At 38.1% G+C, this 17,761-nt stretch overlaps 1 protein-coding gene across 1 annotated transcript in view; it reads right to left on the bottom strand.

The window, feature by feature from the left end:
• Positions 1–4,827: 4,827 nt before the first annotated feature.
• Positions 4,828–17,761, bottom strand: part of PBRM1 (polybromo 1) — a 99,737-nt gene continuing 86,803 nt past the window's right edge. The window contains 8 exon segments of the mRNA XM_015593672.2: positions 4,828–5,000; positions 5,941–6,157; positions 6,271–6,341; positions 9,283–9,438; positions 12,807–12,971; positions 15,980–16,181; positions 16,798–17,008; positions 17,575–17,758. Of these exon segments, the coding sequence (XP_015449158.2) occupies positions 4,828–5,000; positions 5,941–6,157; positions 6,271–6,341; positions 9,283–9,438; positions 12,807–12,971; positions 15,980–16,181; positions 16,798–17,008; positions 17,575–17,758 (1,379 nt within the window).

Raw genomic sequence — 17,761 nt, 5'->3', positions numbered from 1 at the left:
TGCAAAGCAATCACACTTCAGCTAAATCAGAGGCTTAGTCTATTGGCAGAGATTTTGCAATTTGACCCAGAAAAAGTTTGGGACAGCTGATATTAAAAAACAAAGACATCTTCCCATGCTTGGATAACCATATTTAACATCTTTTCAAACAAGAAAATATCTACATATTGACTAAATTTCAAAAGTTTCTATTTTTATGAAGCAGATGCTTTAATGCCACAGGTTATCAAGTTATTGATCTCTGTCACAAACATACCCCTTCCTAAATTTTTCTAGGGATTTTTTTCTAAATCCATTTATGTTAGAAATAATTCAGTATAAATGAAGAGCCACTAACTACTCACATCTCATTAAAAGTACTACGTATAGCAAGGTCAAGAGTCACTGCTCAGAGATGGTTTGAGTGTGACCAGCAGCACCAGGGATAGGAAAGTGGTTCATGTGTACTTGTGTCACCTAAAGAATTCCTGGTGAACCAAACCTCATAGACATTTTAGTGATTAGACTGCTGCTTAAGAAATTAAAATTGTGGTATGATTCTATTATGTGGCCTTATGTCATAACATAAGTTCCTCCACCCCATTTTAGAGTTTAATATTTGATATAGAGAATATGTAATATTACATATTCTCTATATACACCCAGTATACACCTTTTAAAAAGAATAGTTATAAATGCTAATAAAACCATCAGCTAATTTTTGTGTCTGCTATGGGTTCCTTCCCTTGCCCACCCTCCTGCCTCCACCCCAGAGAGAATCACTAGCCTAAAATTTGTGTTGACCTTCCCAAGAGTTTTCTTCTTCTTAAAAAAAAAAATTTTATATAAATTGAAAATACTTTCAGAGCACATTAGTTTGGATGCTAGAGTTAAAAACTAATCTTTGTTACCTAAGGTGCAAACTTTGTAACTTTGCCTCAAAAAAATTTTTTTTAGCTCTCCTAGTTACATTTTTGCCTCAAAATTTGTTTTAAACCCTCCTATGTATTATGACTACGCTATCAGTCACTGAAACTATTTAAGGGAATTTGAATAATTTAAAGAGCAATGAATGCTCTTATATGCTGATTACAGATCTGAGTGCCCCCTAGTGTCAACTATGAGGCAAAAATTTAATAACCCAAATTTTAAAAACCACAATATCAGAATGATGAAAACCTAATTAGCATTTGTCACTAGAAATCTACTTCCATTCTAGTGCTTTATAATCTCAATTGATAAGGTAAGTCCCTAAGTTAGGCACATGGTAACTTTGTTCATCTAGCAGTCCTATTTTGGAATTTGTGTCCAAATCTAACTATGTAATTTAATCACATCAATCTTTTTCTAAGTTTCATTTTTTTTACACTGAGTTACCTCTCTTCAAAAAAATATACACTTGGACCATGATGTTTTCCAAAGCAATTTCCTAGTAGAGCAGTATGTTTTCAGTCTTCACATACATGTATTACATTTGGAATTTCTGGCTATATTCATGTACAAGTTGGGGATAGAATTAGTCTATTTGTTCAGTTCTGAACTTTTGTTCAGCTGACCTAGCACACTTCCAAACCAAAAAGGAACAGAGTAACACTTAGTATTTGTTTGCTCTTAGTGTTCAGCTGGAATGTTTTAACTATACATCAGTGATCATTCAAAATATGCTCATGAGCATAGATGGTAGTACAGCCCTAAACTCTTAGGATGACAGAACCCCAGAGATGTGCAGTGATATTAGAGGAAAATGGTTGATTTTATTAATACTTTCTATTAAAAATGTCATATTTTAAGAGATTACAAACATATTAAAGACATACCTGAGCCACTATCTCTTCTGGCCACAGACAGCTGTTTGAAATGGGTTACACACTGCTTTATGATCCAGGACATGCTTTCCTTACCTTCTGCCAACGGTAACTCTCTTTGGTTTTAACTTCAAGCTGCATTTCTGCCTGTGCTGAGGATGTTAGGAATTCCTTGACGGCCAGCCTCAGAGGCTTGGTGTGGGGCACATTAGGTTGCAGTGTGACTACTACACATTCAGCTTCTGTGTTAATGCAGTGAGCCCTGAACCAGTGTCTGGACACTTGCTTCCACCTGAGATCTCTTCCCCTAAATTGGTAGCTGCTTCCATGTCAGCATAAGATCAAAGCTTGCAGGAGTTAAACTTGCTTGAAACTAACATCTGACACAAGCTTTAACAGAACCACCAAACTGGTTAAGCCAAATCACTTTGCAAACTTTTTATTTGGATTAAAAAGCTTTAGATGAACAAACATATGATACATACATGTTATAAGACTAGTTACCAGTTAAACCTCTTTTGATACAGAAATTAAACCAAGTTTTAATCAGGTCTGAAAATGTTCAAGCTCAAAAGTCAACAACACCAATTTGGAAATTTTACACAAAGAAGCGTCCCCTCTCAATTCTTCCTCATAGGAAGAGGAGGGTGGGTTCAAAAACAAAGCAATTCAAGGCCTTTTCAATCAGTTGGCTGATGTACTATTTTAAACCTACAGGTTCCCCCCCACACACAAACAAAATTCTTTTCCACATGAACTTACATTTTGCTAACGATTAGGCCATTATACTTTCTAAGCCATATCACTACAGTTCCTAAAACTTATGGGGGGAAAAAAAAAAAGGTGTATAGTTAACCTGTACTTTCTCAAGTTAGGACTTTTTTTTCTTTTTTAGAAGATGGCTGACCTCAAACCTTATATCCTAAATATTACTGATATTTTCTAAGTTAATATACAGAAAGACATGATTCTAAAATAAATATTTTAAAAAAGACTTAATTAGGGCCTGCCTAGTGGCCCCCTGGCCCGGCTCTGCAGTGGCTTAGGGAAGCCCCTGGCTGTATCTATGGTTTCTACAGCACCACTAGACACTGGGAAGGAGCCTGGAGGAGGAGTGCTCTGGCTTCTAATGCCCAACGTAGCCCACAGTGAAGTTTTTAGAGGCTTCTCAAGAAGTCTCATCCAGACCTTATAAAGGGAAATAAAATGGTGCATGGAATAAATAAATAACTTAACCAAAATTAAATTTCAGGTTCTTTGGTGTAATTCAAAGATGTCTAGATATAAAATAAACTGATTGTATTATATAGTCCATGATGATGCAATGGCCCAAATAACCAGGAACTGAAGATTTATCTGATTCAATTTAACAATAATGTACTGACATACTGTGGCAATACATTTAAAAAAATTCAGAATTATTTAAAATACTTGATGCGAACTGAGATCCAGTGGTTGACTATAGGCAATTAAGTTACAAGGGCTTCTTGTATTTAAAGATTTAGATACAAGAGACTTTTTCCATTCTATACTCTCTTGTCCCCATGATTTAGTAAGTGGTAATTAAATATCCAGGTATTAATTCATACCAGATTAAAAGGAAAAAAATATCCTCTGAGAGTCAGTCTTTCAACTTACAAACAGCAGTGGAACGTCCACAATGGCAATCGCCTTGTTACAATAAAGTAGGTTTCCAAAATGCCTAGTGAAATACTGTTCCATATTTGATGCTTTCTACCTGTCTGAGTATCATACTCTGCCTCCGAATGTTTATTCTAGGGTCATAAAAAAGAGGGTCATCAAACCCAAGTGTCTGGGATCTGTAATGGTCTTTTCTGTGAACATTTTCTTAAATTATGATTCTCCTGAAATTCAAAAGCGCAAGCTAAATTTTAAAAATATTTGAGAAAGTCTTAAATTTCTGGTGGAGAATTACATCATTGAAACTTAGAAGAAGAAAATGCCACATCTGAGAAGGAAACAAAGAATACTAAAACATCTGCATATGCAGGTGATCTATACTTTTACAATTATGCTTCTGGTGCAGCTCATATCTGGTTATGCACTCCCCTCCCTATGTAAGGTTAAATGTTATGTTTAAAAATAAATCACCTCCATGCACACCTCAATGCTTTCTTCAAGATGAACTTCAATGTTTTTCAATGTAAGAGATTTAAAATTTTAAATCATCTAACATGTACAGGCATTGTGAATTCATTATAAATAGATCAAAAGTACCCTTAAACTTACCTGCCAAGACTAAATATAATTCAGGGTTGTGCACATGTTCTGCAAAGATAACTGACACCATAGATGTCTAACTCAGCACAAGAAAAAGTGCTCTCTCCTTCCAGGTGTCCAGGAGATGCACTAGCTGCACAAAGATGCACAGCACTGACTTTAGATTTCTGCAGTGAGCCTCTGAGTTAACAAACGTGTCATGTCTGCCAAACATGTATAACCTAAATAACAGCCTTTCACTTACCCTGTAAGACACAGTTTCTAGGAAAGTAGCTTCAGCTATTCAGGCACATGAAACAGACACAAGTACACTCCCCTCTCTAAGATGTAAACTAGGACCAACTTCACATTTCATTGTCAACTTAAACTAATCTGTAAACTCTTATGTGTGTGTATATATATATTTTTTTCTTTTATAAAAACAAAACAAAACAAAAAAAACAAAAAAAAAAAACCAAAACAAAAAACCCCAAGCCAAGACAAAACCTTTGTTGGTTTCAGTTCCATGGCAAAGAGTAAAAAGATAAAACTCCAAGTCTACATATACAATCAATTATGAAACTGGTTTTAAACGAAGGAAACGTATGCAAAAAAATCTTTGTGTATTTGATAAAGTCAACTTAATATAACAAAAACGAAATAGCTTATTAAAAGTGTCCTTATATAAAAATGGCCTTGTGATGTACAGTAAAATGCAATAAAAATTATCATCCTTTGTTCCTCCCCCCACCCCCAGTAACTAAAATGGCTACTATTCCACAAAACTCTTTATGCTTCTATAAAAGAAACTTAATTGATGTGATTATAGGTTTTCTAGATTGTATGCTTGGCGAATGTTGAGGGTGTCTCGGAGCATCAAATCCCGAAGGCGCCAGAGGGCATCTGCCATGGTGGTGTGGGCCCCTTTACTTTTCAGCCAGTGAGAGGGTAGGCGGCTTTCCTGTTCTTTTGACAAATGGACATCACGTCTTCGAGCTGAAAAATAAATAGGAATTTTCGCTCAGTCCTAAGGTCTGAGACATTTATTAAAACATAAAAAACATTTATTATTTATTAAATGTTATATGAATTTTACCTCTGCAGAACATTTCTAAGTAAATTTCTTTTATCATTTTATTAGGTTCTTGGTTTTTAGAAAACTACTTCACTTAGCCATGAGACTACCTAGCCAAAGAGGTCTCATTATGGTTTGTATTTTAGAAATTATCTAATTATCTAATTTCTAATAATGACTTCACGAGAGCTGCACAATTAAATGTAATTCTCTACTAGACTGAGAACACAAGAGTTGCACAAATATCTAAAAGATCAGATCATTACTATTTTGGTGTAGGAACTCCTGATATTTAATAATTACTTCAATTTTAACAAAAATTCCTAAAAAGAAAATGTGAAGAAAGGGAAAACATACCTACTACTCTTTAAAAAGAAATAAAATTATCAAATTGGTTTAGAAATGAAGAATGAGAAACTTCCAAATTTCTTTCCAGAAACTAGGCAAGTTATTTTAGTATGTACTGAAAATACATTGTTTGCTGAACTAAATGAATAACTTCATAGTTTAATAGAAACATTTTGATTTTTTTTTTTAAATTGAGGTGGAATTATTTTAAATTTATCCAAATGCATCTATGCTAATGCTCAAATGCCTGAAAAATACTTGAATGAACTCAGAATATACTTAAAAAGATTAGTGATGTTTATGACAAAACTATGCATTGAAATACAGCAAAAAATTTTTCAAAGTGTGATGTCAATATACAAAGAAGCTCCAAAACCTTCTATTAAATATACTATTTATTTTACTTGTTTAAGAAAAATGGGTATTTACCCTGATATAATATGCCAATAGCAGCAAGAAGACTTTAATGAAGCGTGGATTTCGTAAAGGTTTATTGAGAAGAACTCTCCTTACCTGCCAGAGTCTGGTCCCACTTGCTAATGCTGCTGGACTCAGCACTGAGTCCTTCGATGTATTTCAGGTAGGCCTCTGAGTGGAGAAGCCGTTGGGTCTTTGGTGGGGGAGCCACAAACATGGGTGTTGTTGGCTGCTGTATGACAGGGGGGCCAGCTGGATGTGGGCCAGGATATGGAGGTGGTGCTTGCTGCCCTGGAGGCCCCAAAACTCCTACCTGAAAGAGCATAGACCACATAGTGAGGGGAAAAAAAATACTCGGCACATATTCTGAGAAAGAAGATAAGGTGAATTCTGTCAAGTCCCAGAAAATCCAATTGGGAGGCTCACCTGCTGTCCATATGGACTTCCGCCTGGTGCTGGAGTCCCTACCATAGGGGTCACTCCTTGGTTCATCACCCCTGTAATTCAGAATATAATGGCACAGTTAGAGGCTCTGGGTTGACATGACTGAAAAACTACTGACTGATAAGAAATGATGCCATTTATAATGCAAGCCTATGGATCTCTGCCCTTGAATCTTTGTAGATAGGAACCCTGAGCACCCAAAACAGGATGTAGCATTCAAACAGAAAATTTAACTTTTGTTTTGTAGGTACTTTACAATGCTAGTACAACCTGTCAGATGTGTATTAATTATGCATTGCTTTGAAATGATTTGAACCCTGCATATAATTCTAGTATTTCCCTAGGTAAGCTATAGTCAGAATACACCTCTATTTTCAAGGTATTTTTCTTCTGAAGCTGTATTTAATTTTAGCAGTAATGGTGTTGTAATCAGGCTCAGCAGTCTGTAGTATGCTAGGACAGTTATGGACACAAGGGAAGAGGTTGTGCAAGTGCACAGATAAATGAACTTTGTGGAGGCCAGGGGCACATCCTTACTGTCCACTTATAGGCCACCAACACCTCTGGTTATAGCTGGAGTCACTAATGTTGAGAGAGAGAGGACACTTCCATCTGATAGAGCAGTACTATGAAAAGGGACCATCTGGAAGCAGAGCAGCCTCGCTGCTGTCACTTCAAATACAAAGTTAAGAGAAAGATTTCATGGTCTTACTATATTTGTACTATGTATCTGATAATAATTTTGTAAACATTCCTTGGTGACTCCTCACAATTTGTCTCAGGTACTAGCTGATAATAATGAGGCATTTTAAATTTAGTGTTTGGGGTTATTGTAATCATCATGTCAGGACCACCCACTTACTATTCTCATAAAACACAGAAATAGGCAAGGGACCCAGTTCATTAAAAACTAACAAACTATAACCAAAACCCTACTGAACTGCTGTTTAAACCTTAAACAAATCCTGCTGGCTGCATAAAAGGATCAAAAGGAGCTAACTTCATATTTTACAGTTCCTGGATTCAAAATGTTGATACTTTGACCAGGCAGAACCAGCCCACTATTCTAACATTCAGAATTAAGAGTGCTGTTTCCAGGAACTATAAGACATTTGTTAGAAAATAAAAAGTAAAAATAAGCTTTCTATTTACAAAGCAGAGATTTTTATATTCTAAGTACCCAGAAGGATACCTGGATCATCATAGTAGGATCCTAATGATTATTTGTGAATGAATGAAGGGGCTGTAGTGGTTAAGTTGCTGCTCCAGCAACATATTAACCCCTGCTGCAAAGGACCCTCACTGGTCTTAGATTCCACAACACAGTGGGCATCCCTGAGCTGCCTGTACTTTTGCAAAGCAGCACAAACAAATCAGCAACCTCCTCAGCTTCCTCTGTTTACAAATGCCATGCCACGGGGCAGCAGGTAAGAATGTGGGCGAATCACCAGAATTCACTGAATTCTCTCAAGGCCCAATTACACCATGTGTGTGCAGGCACTAAGAGGGTTTCTTCCCTGTCTCCCTGACTATAATCAGGTGTGTGATGTTTCCTTCAAATGCAATTTAAAATGTGAAGGAAGAGATAACTGTAACTTAACACTGACCAGAGTATCTGCTACCTAGAGGGAAATGGCCATAGATGCAGCTCCCACTGGATACCACATGCACCTAGAAGTCAACCTGGTCTGACTGATTCAGTCACATACCCTATGCCAAGGTGAGAAGGCACAGAATTAAGACCAATTCTATCTGTTACACGGGCACACCTATTTTATGACTAACTCTTGCTGTAACAGCACTTCATACATAGGCTACCAATTCCATAATGAAGCACTCCCTCCTTTGGGTACAACTGGATCAAACACGTTTGAGGAGTTATGGCCATTCTCTAGCAATATTCACAAAGAGTATGGCTAGCAGTTCTAGGCCAACCCACGTTTGTTCACCCTGCACACTGCTGGGTACACCCTCTGAAGCATCATTTGGAACTCTGTATAACCCTAAGATCAGCAGGTCCAATACTAGTGTAAGCAAATCTAACATTTCTACATGTTATCATCTGGGTCAGCCTTCTGCTGATATTTTGGATAATAGACCAAATGCAATCAATTCCAAGTCATCTTAAGGTCACATTCCCTTCCAACTATATAATAGCTAATGGTCAGTTCTTTTGAATATGATGGCAATTAATATGGGAACTTATGATTTTCCTTTTATAATAATCTTTCAACTTGCTAATTATAAAGTAACACTGTCACTATTTCTGGACTCCATTTATATGTTTCTATACGAAATAACTTCTGAGCTATTGACAAACAATTGTCAACAGTAGGGTAGACTATACTGTTCTTTAAAATGTCATGTCATGCTTCTTAGGGGACTCAGATATGGAAAACTAATTCACTGCAAATTTGTTCCCTCCCTCCTTTTTGTTCCTAGAAGGACTGACTGAAGGATTTCTGAAGAGTCCTACATTAGTGACTCTGCAATACCCTTGGAAGTGCTGTTTGAGAAGCAAGAGATGGAGTAGGGACTCTATTCAGAAAACCTTGTGAGATAAGAATTGAATCAGAGAAAGAAATGCACTCAGGAGCAAAAAAGTGCTTTAATATGTGACTCTCAACTAGCAATTTGGGAAACTTCATTCACAGATAAAGAGGGCATGACTTTTTAGGCTGTGTTTGGCTTTTTGAGCACCTGTCAAATTGTGTGATTTCAGAGTGTGCCTCCTGCCCCTTGGTTTGCTGAATCTGGTCTCTGCCATGTCCTGTGCTGCTGCGAGGCAGCCAGGTGCCCAAGGGCACAGGTGCTGAGCCACCTGCTCAACATCCCTGGGATCTCAGCAGCTCTGCTGCTGACATCCTTAGGATTCTCAGAGAGGGAAGGCCTGCCCACAATGGGCAGCAGGTGCCTCCTGGAACAACTGGCTGAAGGAAGAAAAACAAGAATACGAAGATGAGATTAATGAGTGAATGAGGATGGAGTTCTTACCCGGTGGTGGGATGCCCGGGAGGCCGGGCACACCTGGCGGAAGATGGTGGGGTGGAGGCCCCCCAGGGTGAAGTGGCTGCATGCTGCCCATGCTAACAAGGCCATCAACTGGGCCCTGCAAAGGTGGAAGGCCTGGCGGATAGCCACCCATCATGCCTTGAAGGACACAACAAATTTCAGACATGCATCATTAACATGCAACATAAGCTAAGTAAAAACAAACCTCCCACATGCACTACCAATGAATAAAGCACCCTTAGTATTGCATGATACAACAGCAATTAGTGCAATTATTTTGTTGCAATAATGAACAAAATAAAAAGTTACAAGTATGAAATCCAACATTTCTGGATGAATTAGTACTTAGTATATTATTATTTGTAGTTATTTTCCCTGGGATAAATATGCTTCATGTTTTCAGTTAAAAATAAAGAGGAGTTCCAGTAACAGCCTTCCCAAGGTCGTGATTATTGCAAGCTGTTCAAACAGTGTGACCAGTTTTGCAACTGCAATTCTAATTGAACGGTAATAACCCCATCATTCCACTCTGCCCACACTCATATGCCTATCAGGGGTACACATGAGGGGAAACTGGAATGGAGGGAAATGAGGCGCACAGCCCAGATCACAAAGCATGGTTCTCCAGCTTGGGGGAGGATGACAAGAATTTTTCAAGACTTCTACATCCACTCCTCTCTTTTGGCCCCACCACTGCTGGTAAGAATCCATCATGTTCAAGCTTGAGCTGGGGAACTGCTAAGACCCATCACAATGTATGATGTTTCATCTTTAGATCGCAAAACAAGTTAAAGATAAATCCTAAACCCTCCCAAGCCCAGGTCACTCAGTAGCCTGCATGCAAACCCTAGGAGGAATGGCTGGAGAATCAGGCTCTGCTGACATGAGAAAATGCCAATTGTCATTACTGTCTCCACACTCACAAATATCCTCACATAAACCATCAGGTAACAGGGAGCATTTTAAATGAGGTACAAAATATCTGCGAACAGAGGCTTTTTATTCCTTTATTTTCAAAGTGCATCTTCATATGACAAAATATTTTCTGCTGGCTAGGGAAAAGTTTCAAGAAACAAGTATTTTTGGCAAAAGGAGTAAAAGGAAACAAATAATTTCAAAATGTAAAAGACTCACTGATCGAAAGTCCTTTGAAGCCACACGACATTTTTTTTTTTTTTTTTTTTTAAGAAAAATAACTTGACTTTTCTAGGGTTTGAAATAAACGCAATGAACAAAATATAAGGCTTCCCCCCAGAATGCAAATCACCTTTGGTCAAACTTCTTGTACAAAGGGAGGGTTGAAGGACTAGTGCACCAAACCTCACTTTTATAAAATACTCTTTGTAGAGGGACTCTGGGAAATAGTGGAAAACTCAAGATTCTAAGGATTTTACTCTTTGACTTTCCCTAAAGGATTATTTATTTATAAAAGTTTCATTTTTTAAAGCTATAAAATTACTGATAATTCTGAGATTGATTCAGCCCTGCTTCATTAGTCATATCTAACATGACTGAAAAAATTACACGAACCAATAAAACAAATTTTAAATATAATACCTCTATACATGAAATAGAATTATGAGTTTCATTTTTAAAAAGAGTTCAGAGAGTAAAAACTACTTTTGAACAGCCACCATCATCTTAAACATGAGAAGATCCAATGTTGCCAAACTGCCTTTTAACCACACCACTAGATATAGCTTTTAGGGATAAGTAGGTAGGAATTTAAGAATGTTAGGAGGCTTTGCTTTCAATTACAAAAGCCCATCTGAACGCACCCTTCATGGGCTGTGGTTGAAGAAATTATTAAGAACTGAAAGACATGACACTTGTCTTCATTAAACTGTACTTTGGCATTTATTATCCCAGTCACATGTGTTCAAATGAGCTTCAATGCTTGTAAGCAAAGCAGGTCTCAGCAACAAGGCTAAAACTTAGGCCCTATGAAACCTGTAAACCCATGAAAAATCGCCCACTTAACTGCAAAGTTACCAATGTAGATCAAAGACTGGTTACTGTAGAGAATGTCTGCCCTTCACTCCCATGGGCCAGAAGTCTGGGCAGTACACAATAATGGAGCAGAGACTTTCTAGAAGGGGTCCCCAATCTCCCCACATATCAGAGCTCTATGATGTTATTCCCCAACAGGAAGCTAATATGCTGCAGCTGCTGTTTTTTTTTGTTGTTGTTGTTGTTTTAATGTTTTTAGCTGTTTGAATTCATTTTGTTAATGTGTCCCTGGGCTTTTTCAGTCAAGGGCACAGTGCTACAATATCACACATCAAATTGAACAAAACAGAATGTCAACAAGGGAATTCTAACTTTCAAAGTCCCCATGTTCAAGGCCTGATTTCTAAAAACCTTTGGAACCCCATTAACCAAAATGGGCCATGGAATAGAGAAGGTGATTATGAGATTTGTTAGATCAACATCAGTTACACCGAAAGTACTGAAAAGCCATGATTCGATGTGCTTTGGCGAGTGCAACTGCTGAGTTCAGCGATAGTGCATTTAAGAACTTGCCATCATGAAAAGTAGGAGCAACAATGAAAAAGTTATTCTATGCTACTCTTCCTCAAAAAGCAAATACAAAAAAAGAGCAAAAGCAAAAACAAAATAGCATCTCAATGAGCCTGCCTTGAATGACACTGTCTCAGGCTCCCTATGTAAAGAGGTCAAACTGCTTCTGCTTAAGAAGAAACAGAGGGTTTTTATGGACTTCACCAGGCTTAGAGAGATCACAAAGAAGGGACCCAAGAAGTGGTCTGCAGGCTTCTCATTGGAGACACGTCAAACAAGAATATCCAATTTGAGAATAGCCGAACTTGCTATGGCTACCAGAACCAGAGACAACATACACAAGCAAACCACATTCATCATTTCCTTTTCTTTTTTTTTTAATATGTGACTGGGATACTAACAGAAAATGCAGTTTAATGTAATCAAATAGAAAAGCATTACAGAGTGGGCACAATGAATTGAATAAGGACTATGTATTCCACTTAGCAGTCATGCACACTGGTGACTGAGATCTATAATTCATTGTCAAAAATCCTTTAAAATGGTCAGTCTTTTAAGGATGGCTATAGTAGAACAAGGCAAACTGAATACTGGAATGAGACGGGAAAATTAACATCTTCTAAAGACTAGTTTTGTGTTTTCTCTTGGCTGTCTCTCTAAAAGAGAATTCAGGGTGTATTTATATTTTCTGCTATAATGCTCTATTCAAGAGCAGTCTGGAGTGGAAAAACAGTACCAGACCATGCTCACAGCCAGGGAAGAGCTGCTTCCTACCAAATTCCAGGGTTGGGTCCAGGGCTCATTTCTGGGGCAGAGAGGAGGCATTGCCTATATGGGAAAGGCAATATAAGGACAACATAGATGACTTCAAACTTTGAATTTGTCATGAGAAAAGCCTAGAGACTGTGGCCTACTCCTCAATGGAGAAAAAAAAAATGAAGGAATTTCTTAAAGTGGAAAAAAATGGTCTTAGCTCCTGTTTTTACCTGCAACAGGTGTCAACTGCTGATTGAGCATCCCCATTGGTGTTGGTGGTGGCACCACCCCCATGAGAGCCCCCACAGGGGTGCCTGCTCGGGGAGAAGCACTCGGCTGCTGTTGCTGTGCTGCTCGCTCTCTCTCCTGCTGCTCAGCAACTTTAGCTGCCCGCTCTGTAAAGGCATTTCAGATTTTCAATTCTGTTTTTAACCCAGGAATTCAAAACACCATCCATTGCATTCAACAGGACTAGTAAAAACACAGGCAACAGTTCTGTCTCAATGGAAGGAACAGTAGATGACTAGTCTCAACACAGGAGTCGGGCCGATTTCACTTGGTAACCTAGGGTCCAGCTTTCCTATCCCATCTTGAGAACTGGTCTGCAAAGATTTCAAGAATGTTAAGACTGCAACACACATTCAGAAAGCACAGGTTTTATTTAAACACGTCACCAGCGTAACCAACGTGGTTAATCTCGCAAGGCGCCCTGAAGATGAGAAGTGCTACTATTATTCTAGTATTAATAGCTTTGCAAATTATTTTTAATTTCAACATGAAGCAATTCCATGGCCCATTGTAATTTTTGGCACAATTGTTACTTACTATATTTTCCTGATTCCTTGCACCCAATTTTACTAAGATTTGAGGACTCTTGTTATTAGTGTCATGGGGTTTAGCAGCTGAAGAAAATTAACTCCGTAAGGGAAAAGTAGCTCACTGCCTCCTCCACAAGGTTTTAGGGAAAATACATGCTAATTTCTACATTCTAATGAAGCAAAAAGGTCATGTTTAATAAACCCCAAAGGAAAAAAATGCATGATACTCCAGGCTACAGTTATCAGAAAAAGGGAATAATTATAGATACACATATGAAGCAATGGACAATGTATTGACAGAACCAGGTTTACTAAAGCTGAGCAGTTCAATATTGACAATAAATCACCCTAAATCATCAAAAGTTCCAGAATTCACTCTTATTTCACCTGAAATACAAGAAGAGCAGTTGCTTGTGCCAGTTCTGGGCTGTGGAAGACACCTTGCTATACGTCTCATTCCTTTGAGCTACTCTGCCTGCATCTCCATAACCACTAGCTCCAACAATCACATTCCTAGTCTTTTTGGGATCTAGCAGGCTGGTCTCTTACTGGAGCACTCTAGAAATGTGTATTCCCAAAGCTCCCACAATACAGAATTTATTTTGCCTCACCATTCAAAAATAGGAAATCTGTCCTACTCTTTACCTGGGCAAACTGAGGTTGGGAGACAGGCAGTGACTCGGACAAGGATACAGATAGAACTAGCAACCTGTGGCCCTGACTCCTGGTATCACACTCCAACTACCGCACATTAACCCTCCAACATGGAATTCAAAAGGCTACCACTGGCTCATCTAAGGAGGGGGAAAACAACTTGAGGTCACATGGCTTTAAAGAGAATCAAGTAGCAAGAGCTCTTTCAGTGTAAGAATGTGAAAGTCTAACAAGTCAAATCTTCCTTGGCTGCGACACAGTTGCCTGCATAGACTTGTCATCACTAACACTGTCCCAGTTTATAGATCCTCTTTACAATGACCATGAGGGACAAAAGCCATTTAAACAACCTACTTATTTCCTTGAGCCAGCAGTGAAAAAACATTGATAACCTAGACCTCTACATTAAATTCTAGTGTTTTCATTAGACAAATGACACAGCAAAATGGGAGAGCAAAAAAGCAGAGTTGAAAATAGAACAATTCAAGCCTGTGCATTGAATACTGTTGGCTTCTTCTGGGAGGAGCCACTTAGGCTGTCTTAGAAAAGAGAAATATTAAATGAGGCCAGCCAAACTCAAAACTTTGGGTTTTGAATTCGATGAGTCAGAATACTGAAAGTTTAGATTTTGTGTCTCAGACAGGCACTGCTGAGTCATGTAACTTGGTTTCCACTGAATTTTAGCCTCCCTTTTATTTTGGGAGAATTTCTCAGAAGCCATCATTCCCCTCTCACTTCAGCTCTGCTATAGCATTTTTACTTTTACATTATCTCCAGACACATTTCTCTTGTTCAAACTCTAAATAACCAGCCATGTATTACTAGCTTCATTTGTGCTGGACTAGGCTTTACATCCACGTAAGCTTCATTTGCAATACTCCTCCTCCAACTGAATGATATATTTGGTCTTAACTTTTACTAAGGTCTGAAATATCAAAGCTCTCCAAAATTCTAGGTTCTTATGGAACTGCCTAGGATTTCTCAAAGTATGTTCTGCAAAATATTAGTTTAATTTCATAGTAATCAATCAATATTATCAATTAATTTCTTTACGTTTGATGAAAAATAATGGATTTGGAACCAGCCAAGAAGAGTAATGGTTGACCATTGTGGTCAACCACTGAGTGATGATGGCTCTTAACTGGCAAAATAAACCATTACATACAATTCCAAATGGAGAAAATACAGCTCCAAGGACAATAGTCCTGTCTAATCTAATGTTTACTACTTTATTCAAGCCATTCCTGATACTAAAAAACAAACAAAAAACAATAAAAAGTCTCTCTCAAGTATTTGTCCCTAATGGCTAAGAACCACGAAATCCTTGAATCATATAGCTCATGGCCCAGAATGATTTAATTACAGAGTAAAAGAAAAATGAAGGCAGTTGGGTTATCAAAGAAAACCCAAGTGCCTTAAAAGTAGCTATGAATGCAGACACAACACAGGCCAGGACTGGCCTAGGAAACCAAGCGCTTCAGCCAATCTTCAGCTTGAAGTTTAAACAATGGCTTATCAAGAGCCATAACAGAAGTCCACTGATTTTAAAAGCCCCCTTTCAGATGAATTTTAAACAAAATTATATTTAACACCCTGTATAATCATTCCCCAGCTCAACACATGTGTACTTACAGGACTCAATGAAAGAAGAAATCATGCAATTTTTAATACCAAAATATTGGTTTGAGAACTTTTTTGGGGGGAAAAAACTCCACGCCAGGATCAGAGGCCAAGTCAAAGGCAGTGCTTGCTCAGTCGCGACTAGGCTGGCATTTAAACTGCTGGATGAGAGCCATTTGAGACAGTCCCCAACACAAAGTTCATGTGCAAGTGGTAAAGAATAAGAGAGTAAAACCTGTCTATGCACGTGCATTCGTGAAAACATCCCCTTGCTTAGAAAGTTGAGACAGTTGTGTTTAGTCTCTATTTACCTTCATATTCTGCTTTCTTGGCTGTCTCGAGGTTTCTCCATTCTGTCCCTACTAGTCGGCTGAGTTCCCCAAAAGAGTAGTCTGGATGCTGGGCCTTAATTACAGCTCTCATCTCACTGCTGAACAGGATGTAGCCACTCATGTTGATTTTCCGTTTGGAGCCTTCTTTCTTTGCACTGCCTTTGGCAGACTTTGGGGTAGACTGTAAGACAGAAAGCTCTTATAGTGCATCAGAATATTGCATTTGGTTAACTGCTTAAAGTTTCTGGAAGCCAGGAACATGTGATTCAATAGCTACTATTTTATAGACACATTCAGTTTATAGAGTGCCATTTTCTTGGTTAAAACACAGCTCTTCCTTGCCGCTTACTATACAAGAAATAAATGGAAGTTTTACTGAATTCCATGACTGCAATCTATAATGGTGACCTCACAACTAAGTCTTGAGAAAATTCTGAAAGAGAAAAAAATACCAACAGGAATCACCTCAACCAAAAGATGAGGTCCTAAAGGAGAGACTAAAAAGATAGGGGCAATAAAAGCTAGAGTAACAGGATGCAATTCCTCATTGCTTTTCTTCAATACAAGGCAAGGAGAGCTTTCTAACTAAACTTGCCATTAAAAACAACTATCTTGAAATTAAAAAAACATATTAAATTTTAAATAATGGCATTGTGAAAAAAAAAATCTGTTTTGTCTTGCAGAATTCTAGGTTGAAATTCACATATATAGGGGCTGGATGTCTCCTTACTTTGGTTTGAATCTGACGCAAACCAAAGTTAGGAAAAGACAAGTAACCAGGAACTTGTCACCTTCACCTGTGGGGGTGTGTAGGGCATGAGATCCAGCTCACTGGTCAGGGGAGTCTGAAGTTGAGGTAGAGAGGGAGGCTCAATGACTTCACTATCCTCTTCTCCCATCTCTTCGATATCATCATCTCCACCTTCTAACTCAGCAAATTTAGCTTCTAGTAACTGGATCTTCTTTTCCAACAAAGGTGAGGGCTCCTTCTGAGGAACAATTGGTTTTCTAAAAGAAGTGACATAAAAAAAAAAAGTCACCTAACACTACTCCAGGATTGGTCAGAAAGCAGTGTTCTGTCTTAATATCTAGAAATGACTTCCTGCAATTTGCAATGTACACTCTAAGTCAGCAAGGAAAGGGATTTAAATGTGTACTTATAAAGTCACACCTACTTACAGATGCTTGTTTTTAAAGGATTCTGTTGAATACTCACAAAAACACCAGGTCCAAAGTTGGGATCTATTTGCCAATATATAGTGAAAAGAATTTTTGTAATCTGTGGAACTGTGCAATCTCTTAATAGACAGGCTATAAACCAGAACCAAGGATTTCTGCCTCCATATTACAATTACTAGAATCTATGCCAAGGGCACTGTTAGAGCAGTTACCACATTTCAGCAGATTATGAGGATTTCCTTTAATCTTTAATTGAATTAATTAGTATTTTCTATTTAAAATATATGCTGCTCTACTTTAAGAAATAATAAAAAAAACAATCTGCACTTCGCTATTTATCAGTTTTACTATTAAGAGCTGAAGTGTTCTTTCTTCCTTAGTTTTTCAAGCTTTACCTGAAGTAATAAATTTCATCATCTACCACTTTAGCAGAGAGTGAAAACCTCTTTAGTCCCTTGAACTTCTTCATCTGCTTGTCACTCTCGTTGTAGCGGCTCTCACAAAGCAGAACGTCATTTTCTGGAATTTCAGTTGGCCTGCAGGAGAGGAAGTCCTTGAATGACAACACAGAACACTTTCCTG

Source organism: Pteropus alecto, unplaced genomic scaffold (assembly GCF_000325575.1).
Source record: "Pteropus alecto unplaced genomic scaffold, ASM32557v1 scaffold75, whole genome shotgun sequence".
In the NCBI taxonomy this organism is placed as follows: Eukaryota; Metazoa; Chordata; class Mammalia; order Chiroptera; family Pteropodidae; genus Pteropus; species Pteropus alecto.
Note: the sequence above shows the minus strand (reverse complement) of the source record. Positions and strands in the feature narration are given on the sequence as shown.